The sequence below is a fragment of the Dipodomys ordii genome, unplaced genomic scaffold (genome assembly GCF_000151885.1).
Source record: "Dipodomys ordii isolate 6190 unplaced genomic scaffold, Dord_2.0 Scaffold56, whole genome shotgun sequence".
Lineage (NCBI taxonomy): Eukaryota > Metazoa > Chordata > Mammalia > Rodentia > Heteromyidae > Dipodomys > Dipodomys ordii.
Window position 1 is genome coordinate 6,427,879 of NW_012267272.1, and position 14,836 is coordinate 6,442,714.

General features: G+C 40.9%; 1 protein-coding gene across 10 annotated transcripts in view; it reads left to right on the forward strand.

Annotated features, from left to right (window-relative positions):
* LOC105989531 (putative RNA-binding protein Luc7-like 2) overlaps positions 1–14,836 on the forward strand; it is a 61,546-nt gene that overhangs the window by 15,454 nt on the left and 31,256 nt on the right. For 4 of the 10 annotated variants that reach the window (XM_013021622.1, XM_013021619.1, XM_013021623.1 and 1 more), the window contains 2 exons: positions 405–475; positions 2,042–2,136. In XM_013021622.1, the coding sequence (XP_012877076.1) occupies positions 418–475; positions 2,042–2,136 (153 nt within the window). In that variant the 5' untranslated portion in view covers positions 405–417. Of the gene's footprint in view, positions 1–404; positions 476–1,448; positions 1,523–2,041; positions 2,137–14,836 lie in introns of all 10 variants that reach the window. The other 6 variants (XM_013021617.1, XM_013021618.1, XM_013021627.1 and 3 more) reach the window with 2 other exon arrangements.

Below are 14,836 nucleotides of genomic sequence, written 5' to 3' on the forward strand. Positions count from 1 at the left end.
GCTTTTTCTGCTTATGTGGTGCTGAGGAATCGAACCCAGGGCCTCATGCATGCAAGGCAAGCACTCTACCACTGAGCCACCTTCCCAGCCCCTTATTGCATATTTTTTAAAGGAACTTTTTTTTTTAAACTTTACTTGGCCCAAGGGTACCTTACAACAGCTCCAGTCTTGGACTTTTACTTATGGCCAGTCATAATCTTGTATGGGGTTACACTTGTTGAGTCAGTATTGTAAAAACAATAAAAAATAGAGAAAATACATAAAACACCCTGATTTTGTTCCCTTTTATTTTTTATACAAGAATCCTCACAGTCACCATGTACTTCTAGATGCTGTATTGAAATTGCTGGCAGAGTCTATTCTATACAAACTGAACAATCTGGCCCCTTGTTTTATTTGTAAAGGTTCAATGTATCTATGCCTGCCTACTTCAGTCTGCAAGGGAGTGTCAGAAAGGCCCCGCATTCGCCGAGCCGTGAGTTATTGCTAACTTTTCAGATGTGTTAATGAATGTGGAACAAAAGCAGTTGTGTTTAAAAGGAAAAAAGGACCATCAAAGAAACTTTTTATTGTAGTAGCAGGCTTGAACACTAGATAGGTTATCTACTAAAAACCAAAGAGTCTCTAGAAAACCTATTGTTGAACTGCTGTGAAGCTGTCATTTTAACTATTATTGTTCTTGAGAAACATTATATACGCTGGTTGCCAAAGTGTTCTTTAAATCTTAACAAAGTTAAAACAATTTGAACAAAATCTACCCCATAGTATTTAGTTGAATTTAAGTACTTCAATGTAAGGCCATTAAAAAGGTAACGGTTTAACTTTTCTTTGTTATTTAAATGCACAAAAACAGAAATTAAGAGCTTGAATTACTGCTTAGGTGAGCTTTTGGGGCGCTCCAGGGGTCTTGTGAACTGTAGAGATATTTAGAATCTCTTGGTTTGCTTCAACAGCTTTTGCTACCAGTAGGTTTTCTTTCATTCACCAATGATACAAATTTAAGGCTAATAATAGAATACCTACATTTCTTAGGGCTTATCATTCTGTATATAGAGAAGAAACATCATTAGGAGTTTTTCTTTCTTCTCCAAAGAGACTAAGCCAGAAAATCCCAAAATCTATATTTTGTAACACCTCAAGTTTTACCTTTTTTTTTTCTTAGCTTCCATAAAGTTTTTATTAAAGCCAGATTTAATAAGCAGGTTGGATTCTTCTCAGATTGTTGCTTAGGAGCTGCATTATTTTATATGAAGACAGGGTAAATTTAAATGTACCTAGTTTGGCAATACAGTATAGTCCACATAAAACTTGGAGGTATGGAACCTTTGGAGGCATTAAAGTTAACATTTCTTTTAGGCAATGTGCCTTTGTTTGACTGGTGTGTAAGTCCTTCTTCCAGGTTTGTACGCTCTTAAACGCGCTATTCTACCCTCTCTAACTCCTCCCAGCAGCAAAAGGGAGACACTTCAGCTGGAACAAAATAGTGGAAGAAATGGCGTCTGGGGTTCAGTGGGGATTCGCAGTGTGTATGCAATGTTTGCAAGATTACTTTTTATGTTTTTAATTAATGTAAATAATTACAAAATAAATCAGTGCTTATTGTCAAGAAGGGGACATTATATACCAGTAGAAACTCTCTTAGTGGGTCTGCTGCAAGTTGCTTAACCTTCGGGGGGGTGGGGGTGGGGGGCTCAGTTTCCTCATGTGCAATATGAAGGAGTTGGACTTGATAATCTTTAAGGTCCATTCCTGCTCTAAAATGCTATGCTTTTTTTTTTTTTAAATACTCCTATTTAACAGAATGCATTGCTTTTCTACTTTGACTATTTGAGTTACATGTACAGTACACATACTGCAACTGCATGTTATCTAAAGTAGTTTTTCTATAGGATGTTATATAAAAAACTAATCCCTCTTGGGTTGATTTATAAATGTATGTGTGTATAGCCACACATAAAAAGCTAGTGATACTAGGACTTTCAGAAAATAAATACTTTCTAGTTGTCTAACCTTGAATGTTATTAACTTTTCTATATTACAGGAGATACTACTCGTCAACGAATCAAATTCAGTGATGACAGAGTATGCAAGAGTCACCTTCTCAACTGTTGTCCCCATGATGTCCTTTCTGGAACTGTACGTATTTATTAAATTCATTATTTGATTATGAGTATACTACAAGGGTGACCTCCTTGCTAGTCTTAATTTTTTTTTCAAAATACTCAGCAAGGATTTTTTTTGACATTTATTAGAGATTTGCATCCCTTATAGTTTGTTTATTCTAATTGGTGATTTAAATTTACAGTAATGGATGTATTATAAGTATCTATTGGCACTGTGGCTTACAACAGAAATTGTAATTTCATAATTGTTTCTGTGCTTCAGAACTGTTTTTCTCTTTCTTTCTTTCTTTCTTTCTTTCTTTCTTTCTTTCTTTCTTTCTTTCTTTCTTTCTTTCTTTCTTTCTTTCTTTCTTTCTTTCGGTTGGTTGTGGGGCTTGAACTCTGGGCCTGGGTGCTGTCTCTCAGCTCTTCAACTCAAGGCTAGCGCTCTACCACTTGAGCCACAGTGCCACTTCCGGCTTTTTCTGTTTATGTAGTGCTGAGGAATCAAACCCAGGGCCCCATGCATGTAAGGCAAGCACTCTACCATTGAACTACCTTCCCAGCCCCAGAACTGTTTTCTTAAGGTACACTGATTGGGAATACAGAAGAACTTAATGCTGTATAAGGTTTATATTTTGAGTTCAGAAATCTAGTAACCAGAATAGTTTAAATTCTTAGTATTTGTGCATGTTTGCACAAATATTTGGAGTCAGTGAGGAAAACATTACTGAATATTTAAATCTCTATAGCTTATTTTGAGAGTAATGTCACTTACAATTCATCTCTATTTCTTTTTTTGTTTGTGTATGTGTGTGTTGGTCCTGGGCCTTGAAATCTTGGGCCTGGGCCATGTCCTTGAGCTTTTTGTACCCAAGGCCACTTTGAGCCACAGCTCCATTTCCAAAATTCATTGATATTTGATATTTCTGAGTTCTAATATAAAGTATTCTTAACTTACTTTCTATGCAGAGATGTTAGTTGATCATACAGTATCATTTAATTTAGAAGATAAAGCATGATGATGAAGCTATTTAAATGGAATAAAAATCCATTTAAATAGTCAAGATCCTTTGACTTTTGGATTTGGCTGAAATGATTACAGGTGGCTTCCCTTCACAGATGCACTTAGTGGGAAGGTAGTAGGATTAAACCTTGAGATTGGTTTTTTTTTTTTCTTTTTCTTTTTTCTTTCTTTTTTTTTTTTGGTTGGTCGTGAGACCTGAACTCTGGGCCTGGGCACTCTCCCTCAGCTCTTCAGCTCAAGGATAGTGCTCCACCACTTAAGCCACAGTGCCACTTCTGGATTTTTCTGCTTATGTGGTGCTGAGGAAGTGAATCCAGGGCCTCATGCATGCAAGGCAAGCACCCTACCACTGAGCCACCTTCCCAGCCCGTAGTTTTATTTCTTATTTACCAGAAATTACTGAAATGAAGAAAAGATTGTCAGCTTGTTTTCTTTGCAACAGTGCTTTTTCTTAAAGATGTCTAAATGAATAGCTTCTTCTTTGATAGGTAGAGTTAAATTAAGGACATATTCCAAACAAAAAATACCAAGACCCGTGCAGTAGGAAACACCTCTTGACATTTTTCTTGTAGTAAATGCAGTTGAAACTATTTTGTTAAAAGAGCCTCAGCCAGATGAAGTGGCATACCCCTGTAATGCCAACACGTGAGGTCAGTCTTAGTGAGATTATGTCAAAATAAGGGCTGGTGTGTAGCTCATTTGTACTTGCTTAGTATGCATGAGGTAATTCTCAATCCATTCTCAATAAAATAAAATAAAAATGGAATCTTCCCCACACACATTTTTTTTTTTTTTTTTGGGTCCAGTCATGGGGCCTGAACTCTGGGCCTGGGCGCTGTCCCTCAGCTCTCCAGCTCAAGGCTAGCGCTCTACCACTTGAGCCACAGGACACTTCGGGCTTTTTTCTTTTTGCTTATGTGGTGCTGAATCCAGGGCCTCATGCTTGCAAAGCAAGCGCTCTACCACTGAGCCACCTTCCCAGCCCTCCCTGAGCTTTTTTTTTTTTTTGGGTTCGGTTGTGGGGCCTGAACTCTGGGCCTGGGCGCTGTCCCTCAGCTCTTCAGCTCAAGGCTAGCGCTCTACCACTTGAGCCACAGCGCCACTTCGGGCTTTTTTCATTTTGCTTATGTGGTACTGAGGAATCGAACCCAGGGCCTCAGGCATGCAAGGCAAGGGCTCTACCACTGAGTCATCTTCCCAGCCCCTCCCTGAGCTTTTTTATTCAAGGCTAGTACTCTTCATTTTAACCACAGCTGCACATCTAGTTTTTTGATGGCTAATTGAAGATACGAGTTTCATGTATTTTTCTGCTTCAGCTTGGCTGTGAACCTTGATCTTAAGATTTTAGCCCCCTCCCCCTTTTTTTCTCTTTTCTGTTTTTGGTACTGGGGATTGAACCCAGAAAGTTGCACTTGCTGGGCAAATGCTTTGCCACTGTGCTGCACTTAGCTTTTTGTGTAGCTAGGATTATAGTTGTAAGTTACCAGCACTTAACTGTTTCCAGCTTTTTGCTGTATAATTGGAGTCACAGGATTTGTCTGTCCAGGATGACAAGTCTTGATCCTTAGATTTTTGTTTCCTGAGTAGGTATGATAATAGATGTGAGCTACCAGTACTTACAATTTATTTTATTTTATTATTATTTTTTGCATTTTTAACATCATTGAAATAAGTATGATAGAGAAATACTTAATTAGTTTCCCCCCCCTTTTTAGTGGTAGTGCAGTTTAAACTAAGAGCCTTGAATGTTATTCTCAATTTGCTTGCTTTGCTTGCTTGTTCAGCTAGTGCTCCTACCACTTGGATTTTTTTTTTTAATCTCTACAGACTTTTCTGCCCTTGCTGACTTCAAACTAAAAATCCTCCAGATCTCAGCCTCTTAAGTTGCTAGGATAACATGCATGAGGCATTAATATTCAGTAGTAGCATTTTTTCTCATCCATAAAAATGAGACCAGAAGGTGATGATGTCCTGTATTAACAGGGCAAAAGATTTTTTTTTAATTGTGCATTTATTTATGTATGTATGTATATATGTATGTATGTATGTATGTATGTCAATGGTAGGGCATTGGGCCTGGGCACTGTCCCTGAGCTCTTTATCATCAATGCTAGCTCTCTACCACTTTGAGCCACAGCAGCACTTCCAGCTTTTGAGTGGTTAATTGGAGATAAGCCTCATATGGGAACTTTTCTGGCTTCAGTGGCTTCCAGCCACCATCCTCAGATCTCAGCCTTCTGAGTAGCTAGGATTACAGATGTGAGCCTCCAGCACCAGGCCAAAGATCTTATAAAGGTGTCTGTAGAGGAGTCTGGGAGAGAAATGTTTCACTTGCTGGCTTGATAGACAGTTTGATCATCATATATAATGTTTCGACTCTATTTCAGAATTTAAGCTGCCTAATAGATTTTCATGACATTTTAGAGTTGCAGCTAGCCTTGGCTACAGAGGAAGACCCCATATCAAAACCAAACAAAAAAAAACCTGGGCTGGGAAGGTGGCTCAGTGGTAGAATGCTTGCCTTGCTTGCATGAGGCCCTGGGTTCGATACTTCAGCACCACATAAGCAAAAAGAAAAAGGCTGGAAGTGGCACTGTGGCTCAAGTGGTAGAGCGCTAGCCTTGAGCTGAAGAGCTGAGGGACAGCACCCAGGTCCAGAGTTCAGGCCCCACGACCGGACCCCCCCCCAAAAAAACGTGTAAGAACCACCACAAGAAGAACAAACCCCCACAATAAATGCTACAAAGCACCCATGTTAGTCTTTAGAAACCTTATTATTAAAAAGAACTGTTAATAATAACTCATCCTACATATAAATAGCTTGTAATTGCAGAACTACAACTTTTTTGTTTCTTTGCTCTGTGTTTGTGTGTGCTTGTGTGTGTGTGTGTGTGTGTATGTGTATGTGTGTACGTGTGCGCGCGCGTTTGTGTGTAAATGCTGGGGCTTTAACTCAGCCTAGGTACTGTCCCTGAGCTTCCCCCTCCCCCTTTCCCACTTCCCTTCAAGGTTAATGTTTTACCACTTGAGCATGCTCTACTTCTGGCTTTTTGGTGGTTAATTGAAGATAAGAGTCTCTTGGACTTTCCTGTCCAGGCTTGCTTTGAACCTCATTCCTCAGATCTCAGCCTCCTGGATTGCAGGAGTGAGCCTCTGACTCCTGGCTTGGTATTCATTTTTTTGAGAATTTCTCAATGATACTTTTATCTTTCATTAATGTGGCATTACTAATTATTATGTTAGTAAGCCAAGCCAAGCACTACTGGCTCATGTGTAATTCTAGCTAATCAGGAAGCTGAGATACTAAGGTTGAGTTTTGAAGCCAGTCTTGAGTAGACAAACCCTTGTATTTAATTAGCCAATGAAAAGCTGGAACTGGAGATGGTGTGGCTCTAGTGGTAGAGCTCCAGTCTTAGCCAAAAAAGTCCAGCTAGAGATAGAGGTCCTAAATTCAAGCCCACTATTAGCACCAAAAAGAAAAAGCAAGTTAATTAAATGTATATATGCGAACACATCAATAATAATTATCAAGCTGTTATGGTAGGCATTTATTACCGTGCCCAGCAGACTCAACAACATGTCTTGAGTTTTGACTTTTTGTATGAAACATGAGTTTGTATTTTATTTTTTGCAGTATTGGAGTTTGACTTCAGTGCCTTGCTCTTGCTTGGCAGGCATTCATATTATTTATACTTATTATTTATACTCGAGTCATACTTCCAGCCTTGCTTTTCTCTGTTTTTGTGGTTTTTTTTTCTTTTTTTTTTTTGGTCAGTTGTGGGGCTTAAACTTGGCCTGGGCGCTGTCCCTCAGCTCTTCAGCTCAAAGCTAGCGCTCAAAGCTTGAGCCACCACAGCACCACTTCCAGCCTTTTCTGTTTATGTGGTGCTGAGGAATCAAACCCAGGGCCTCATGCTTACAAGGCAAGCGCTCTACCACTGAGACACCTTCCCAGCCCTCTCTGATTATTTTTGAAGATAGTATTTTACTCTTTGCATGGGATGACCAGGTCCATGATACTCATTTATGATTGTCACTGGACCTGGAATGACATAATGGATATCATAGATTATGTCTCTTGAGAATGGAATCTTGTGGGTTTTTCTGCCTAGGCTGACCTGAAAACTCAAGATCTTTCCAATCTCAGCCTCTCACATCCTCTAGAATGATAGACACGTGTCACTACTCCCAGCTATGAGTTGAAAAGGGTGGGGGGGTCTCTAAAGCTTATCTGCCTAAGCTTGACTCACACTGCAGTCCTCTCATTCTTTTTTTTTTTTTTTGTCGGCCGTGGGGCTTGAACTCTGGGCCTGGGCGCTGTCCCTCAAGGCGAGCGCTCTACCACTTGAGCTACAGCGCCATTTCCGGTTTTCTGGTGGTTTATTGGAGATAGGAGTCTCACGGTCTTTCCTGCCCGGGCTGGCTTTGAACCGCGATCCTCAGATCTCAGCCTCCTGAGTAGCTAGGATTACAGGCGTGAGCCACCAGCGCCCGGCAGTCCTCTCATTCTTAGCTTCCGCTGGGCACCGATAATCCTAGCTACTCAGGAGGCTGAGATCTGAGGATCTCGGATCAAAGCCAGCCAGGGCAGGAAAGTGCGTGAGACTCCTATCTCCAATAAACCACTAGAAAACAGGAAGTGGCATTGTGGCTCAAGAGGTAGAACACTCGCCTTGAGCTGAAGAGCGCAGGGACAGCGCATCCAGGCCCAGAGTTCAAGCCCCACGGACCGACCCCCCCCCCCAAAAAAAAAAAAGTCATTCTTAGCTTCCCTAGCTAATCTTATAGCTAGAATTACAGCCCTGAGCCACTAGCTTGAATCCCTTCCTTCCTCCCTCCCTCCCTCCCTCTCTCCCTCCCTCCCTTCCTTCCTTCCTTCCTTCCTTTTTTTCCTTCCTGCCTTCCTTCTTTCTTTCTTTCTTTCTTTCTTTCTTTATTTATTTATTTTCCAGGTACTGCAGCTTGAACTCAAGGCCTGATGCTCTTGCTTTTTTTATTTGCTAGGCCCGGGGCTTGAACTCAAGGCCTGGGCACTGTCCCTGAGCCTCTTTGTGCTCAAGACTAGTGTTCTACCACTTGAGCCACAGCACCACTTCCAGCCTTTTCTGAGTAGTTTATTGGAGATAAAAAGTCTCAAGGCTGGGTGCCAGTGGCTCAGGCCTGTAATCCTAGCTACTCAGGAGGCTGAGATCTGAGGATCGCGGTTCAAAGCCAGCCCGGGCAGGAAAGTCCGTGAAACTCTTTTCTCTAGTAAACCACTAGAAAACTGGAAGTGGCGTTGTAGCTCCAGTGTTAGAGTGCTCACCTTGAGCTGAAGAGCTGAGGGACAGCACTCAGGCCCAGAGTTCAAGCCTCACAACAACAACAACAACAACAACAAAAAGAGTCTCAAGGACTTTGCTGCCAGTGCAGCTTCAAATTGCGATCTTCAGATCTCAGCCTCCTGAGTAGCTAGGATTATAGGCATGAGCCACTAGTGTGCAACTGCTCTTGTTTTTAAAATTTTTAAAAATTGTTATTATAAAGTTGATGTACAGAGGGGTTATAATTACATAAGTCAGGTAAAGAGTACATTTCTTTTTTCTTTTTCTTTTTGCTGGTCCTTTGACCTGAACTCTGGGCCTGGGTGCTGTGCTGTCCTTCAGCTCTTTAGCTTGAGGCTAGCGCTCTACTACTTGAGACACAGTGCCACTTCTGGCTTATTCTGCTTATGTGGTGCTGAATAATCGAACCCAGGACCTCATGCATGCAAGGCAAGCACTCTACCACTGAGCCACCTTCCCAGCCCTACATTTTTTTTTGATAATACCACCCCTTCCCTCACCTCTCACCCAGCTTTTTCACCCAGCTTTTCCCTGCCATCTTCACCCACAAGTTATATAGTTCATTTTCAACGTAGTGTCTAGTGAGTGTACCACTACTGCATTTGTTCACCCTTTTTCTCTACATTTCTGTGTTCCTTCGTACCCTCTCAAAGACAGATATAAGTGAACAAAAAAGAAAAACTAAAAATAGCAAAAAGAAAAAAACCATTGTTTCTATTTCTTAGAGTTCATTTTGATAAATACTATGTTACATCATCAGACCTTTTCTGAGAGTATTTTGCTTTTTTTTTTTGCATAAGGCTGGTTCTCTACCACTGAACCACACCTCCACTTCTTGAACGTTTATTATAGCTTAGGAAATTGTTATAAAGGCCTAAGCTAATTTCTTTTATCTACAATAATACTTTAGTCTTACTCTTTTTCCTTTTAAAAAACATTTTTAAAGGTTATTATTCCTTTTATTAATTTTATTATGTGGTACCAAGGAATCGAACTCAGGACCTCATGCATACTACGCAGTCACTCTACCACTAAACCACTAAAAGGTCAGGGGCCCTTTTTTTTCTTTTATGTTTTTTTTCCCTTTTTAATTCACTCTGCATTCAATAAACAGCATCCCATTACAAATGTAGACACACATACCTCCCCAAAATAGCTTGGTTGTCATTTTTTCCCCTATAATACATTATTTGTGGTATGTACCTTTCCTGAGGAAAGGTATTGAAGTACTTCAAAAACAATATTTATGCATAGTTCCTGGTGGTCTGGGTAAACAAATGTATGGTAGTAATAATTTAGAAAAAACAAAGGTATTAACAGAATCTTGAAATTATTATTTCAAATAAAAATAGTAGTAACTGCATCGTGGTTTTGAAGTTCTTAAAAAACAGATAACCTCACTATAGATATCAAGCAAAACTCCTTGTATCTAGTATAAATTCACAAAAAACAAGTACCTATAAAATGAGATAAAATATGTGTGCTGGGCATGGCAATGTACTCCTGTCCTTGAGCTTAAGGAAGAAAGACTGCAAGTTTAAAGCCATTCTAGACTACATAATAAGATCCTGCCTCAAAACAAACAAAAGAAGGTTTACTGAATCTGGGACTCTTCTGCTTGCAATTTTCCAATAATTACACATTTACCAAACCAGAGGTTTTCCTCATGAGACAAAAATCCCTAAAATCTTATTTCTCTGTGTGTGAGCAAGTGAAATCCTTTTGGATAAAATGGACAAAGATAAATATATATTAAAGGATGATCAAAAAGAGAGGAGAGGGGCTGGGAAGGTGGCTCAGTGGTAGAGAGCTTGCCTCGTGTACATGAGGCCCTGGGTTCCATTCCTCAGCACCACATGAGCAGAAAAAGCCAAAAGTGGCTCAAGTGGTTGCACGCTAGCCTTGAGCTGAAGAGCTGAGGTTCAGCACCTGGGCCCAGAGTTTAAGTCCAATGACCGACCAAACAATAGAGAGAGACTTAGAGACTTTCCAGTTGGAGGGTATGCAGTCCTCATTCCAGAATGTGTCTGTGGAAAGCTAGTGAAAAGGAATACATTTCAAGACATCATAGCAGTTATTGATGCAGAAAGTGCTACCATTCACCAGATGAGCTGTATATCTTGTGTGTACTGAATTGTATAAAAATATTACTACAGCAGTAAAGAGGTACAGTGGTATAGAAATTTATTTTGTATGCTTTCGATTCTAGAATTAAATAATCTTCCCCATTACAAAAATAGTTTTAGACTCTTATCCAGTTAATCACCTGAAAACCAGAAGTGGCACTGTGGCTCACGTGAGTTCTAGCCCAGCTAGTGCAATAGCTAGGTTAGTGCTAGCTGAAGAGTTCAGGGACATCATGCCCATAGTTCAAGCCCATGACCAAAAAAAAAAGAAAGAAATTGCACTGAGGAGGTGGGAGGGAAGGATGGTAGGAGAAATACAAAGGAGGAGGCAGCAATGCTGGATAAGAATATACTCATTACCTTGCTCATGTAACTGTAACCCCTCTGAACAGTATTTTCACAATAAAAATCTTAATTAAAAAAAATTGCAACTGGAAAGAGGGTTGAGGGGTGGGAGAATGGGAGAGGAGAGAAGAGATGGAAGAGGGATTGAGGCAGTGGGGTGAACTGGGGTCTTACTTCAAAGGTTGGACCATCAAGTTTCTATGGCAAGCTGGAGTCTACAAAATTTTAAGAGCTCATAGCTCTGACAGTTCATGTAGTGTACCTTTTGGAAGAGAAGAACATACACAAAAAAGACTGGAAATTAAAAACAAAAGGCTTGAAATAGTTAAAAAGAGTCTCAGAACTGGAAATTATCCAACCTAGAGGCTAAAATGTCTAGTTTTGTCCTGGGATGCTTTTTGACCATACGTGGTTGTTAATAAGACCATATTTTCAGGGGCCAAATTGTCTTCTCTTTGCCTTTTCCTTGGGTTCAAGATGAATAAAAGCAACAAGAATTCAGATTCTTATATGCCAGATACAGGTACATGGTGAATAAAACAAGCAAAAATCCTCATTGTATATCTGCCTGTCTCCCAATATAGGATGCCTCCTAACCCTACTTACTGAAAACTCCACCTCTACTTCAGTGGCACAAATGTGTTCTTATTTGTTCATTTTGTTCTTGACTTACATAATTGATATTTTGGTTAGTTGGTTGATATATAGTTGGGATATGTGTGTTGTAGAGTTCTTGCCATAAGCAAAATTTATGTTACCTTTAAATTTTTCTTGAGGGCTGGGAAGGTGGCTCAGTGGTAGAGCGCTAGCCTCGCATGCATGAGGCTCTGGGTTCGATCCCTCAGCACCACATAAACAGAAAAAGCCAGAAATGGTGCTGTGGCTCAAGCGGTAGAGTGCTTGCCTTGAGCTGAAGAGCTGAGGGACAGACAGCGTGCAGGCCCTGAGTTCAAGCCCCATGACCGACCAAAAACAAAAGTCTTACATGATGGGCTGGGAAGTTGGCTCAGTGGTAGAGCGCTTGCCGTGCATGCCTGAGGCCCTGGGTTCGATTCCTCAGCACCATATAAGCAAAATGAAAAAAGCCGGAAGTGGCACTATGGCTCAAGTGGTAGAGTGCTAGCCTTGAGCTGAAGAGCTGAGGGACAGCACCCAGGCCCAGAGTTCAGGCCCCACGACTGGACCCCCCCCCAAAAAAAAAAATAAATAAATTTTTCTTGAGGGCTGGGAAGGTGGCTCAGTGGTAGAGCACTTGCCTTGTGCCTGAGGCCCTGGGTTTGATTCCTCAGCACCACATAAGCAAAAAGAAAAAAGCCGGAAGTGGTGCTGTGGTTCAAGTGGTAGAGCGCTAGCCTTGAGCTGAAGAGCTGAGGGACAGCACCCAGGTCCAGAGTTCAGACCCTACGACCAGACCCCCTCCAAAAAAAAAATTTTTTTTTCTTGAGAATAGATTATTAAACTGGTTAGGGGATAAGAATAAGGGGGGAAACTGACAAAAGGCAGCATTGAATGCTGTTATACAGGTAATTGTTTTAGATGCTATGGAATTGGAGTTTTAGATGTTATGAATTGGAGTTTTAGATCACAGATCCAGGAGTTCCTATGTCAAGTCTGGCTCCTTGTCCCCTGTATGCCAAATAAGAGGCATGGTAAAGGGCACCAAAAGATTAATTATGTGGAAGACAGCACTTCAACCCATAAAAACTATCTTCTTTAAAGCTATAGCTTTAAATAGACAAAGAATTAAAGCCAGGGCTGAAAGGTGTGTATTTCAATTATAAAGGATATTACTGCAGGGATTAATGTTAAGAAATTAAGAAACAAATGACAACTACTGACTTTGTCATTCCTAGCTTGTTTTTTAGTGAATTTTAAGATTTTTCTTCTCAGCTTTGTGTGTGTGTGTGTGTGTGTGTGTGTGTGTATACATGCATGTACATATTTGCGCACATGTGTGTATGTGTGTGTGTGCTGGTACTGGTGTTTGAACTCAGGGCCTGGGGATTGTCCCTGAGCTTTTTGTGCTCAAGGATAGCACTCTACTACTTAAGCCACATCTTAATTTCCAGCTTTTTGGTGATTAATTGGAGATAACAGAGTCTCATGAATTTTTCTGCCTGGGCTGGCTTTGAACCTCTGTCCTCAGATCTTAGCCTCTTGTGTAGCTAGGATTACAGGCATGAGTCACTGGTGCCTGTTTTTTCTTAATTATTAATATATGTTGCTTAATAGGAAGCTACCCCCCCCCGCCCCAACTTTTTAAGAGAGTCATCCTGTGAGTTAAAGCTGTAAGATTGGCATACAACTCTCTCTTTTTTTTTTTGGTCCGGTTGTGGGGCCTGAACTCTGGGCCTGAGCACTGTCCCTCAGCCCTTCAGCTCAAGGCTAGTGCTCTACCACTTGAGCCACAGCGCCACTTCCGGCTTTTTTCTTTTTGTTTATGTGGTGCTGAGGAATTGAACCCAGGGCCTCAGGTATGCAAGGCAAGCCACTGAGCCAACTTCCCAGCCCTGGCCTACAACTCTCTATGCTCCTATGATTGCAGACTTGAGTCAACATACCTGGCTTTTTTTTTTTTTTTTTTGGTCGTGGGGCTTGAACTCTGGGCCCTGGACCCTGTCCCTGAGCTCTTCAGCTCAAGGCAAGTGCTCTACCACTTGAGTCAGAGTGTCACTTCTGGTTTTCTGGTGGTTAATTAGAAATAAGAGTCTCAAGAACTTTCCTTTCTGTCTGGGCTGGCTTTGGAGCTGGCTTTGAACCTCGATCCTCAGATCTCAGCCTCCTGAGTAGCTAGGATTACAAGCATGAGCTACTGGCGTCTGGCTCTTGTTATTTTTTTTTTCTTTTTGTAATTAAATTTTTATTTTATTTTTTTTTACTAGGGTTTGAACTTAGGGTTTTGCAGTTGCTGGGCAGGCTTAATTAAGCCCGCTACTGCTTAAGCCATACCTCTAGACCTGTTTGCTCTGGTCATTTTTGCATTGTGTCAATACTGGGGCTTTTTGTTCATAGCATCTGACTCGACCAGACCTTTAGTTTTGTCTTTTTTTTTCTGATTAGTTGGAGATAATGTTCCTCAGTTTTGTCTGTTGCTGTTGGCTTTGAACCTAGAGCCTCAGAATCTCAGCCTTCTAGTACGTAGGATTACAGGTGTGAGCCACTAGTGCCTGGCTTTCTCTCTTCCACAACCCCTATACTGTGGTTTGAACCAAGGTCTTAGAGTTTACTAGGCAGTATTCTGCCATTTAAGCTCTGTCTTCTTTAAGCTCTTCTGCTTTAGTTGTTTTTCAGGTAGGATCTCAAGTTTTTTGTCTGGAGCTGTCTTTTGACCATGATTCTTCCTTCTTGATTGGGGTCACAGGTATACTCCAGCCCACTCAAGTTACTGATTGAGATAAAGTCTCACTAACTTTACCTTGACTGACCTAGAAATGCAATCTTCCCAATTTCTGCCTCCTGAGTAGCTGGCACTTTAGTTTGTTTCCTTTCTTTCCAGTTCTGGAGATAGAACTCAGAGCCCTAAGCACTTTACGTGCTTGCTTTCTTGTTTTTGTTTAAATTAATTTTATGAGAGGTTTTGTTGTGGTATTTCCATATGTGTATAATATACTTCTGGTCAAATTAACCTTTTCCTATTTTTCGAAATTTTTAGTGAGTTTCTGTTGTGGCTCTTGCTCTGTTGCCGTGGCTGGCTTTCAGCTTGAGATTTTACTGCTTCAGCCTCCTTAAGTGCTATTACTATTGGTTTTCACCATTATATCCCATGCTGATCTTCCCTTCCTCCCAACCATTTGTGTTACTGGGTTTGAACTTCGGGTCACTGTCTTGAGCCAAACCGTAAGCCCTTTTTTTACTTTAGCTATTTCTCAGGGTCTCAAGTTTTTTTTCCCAGACTGGCCTTGAACCATGATC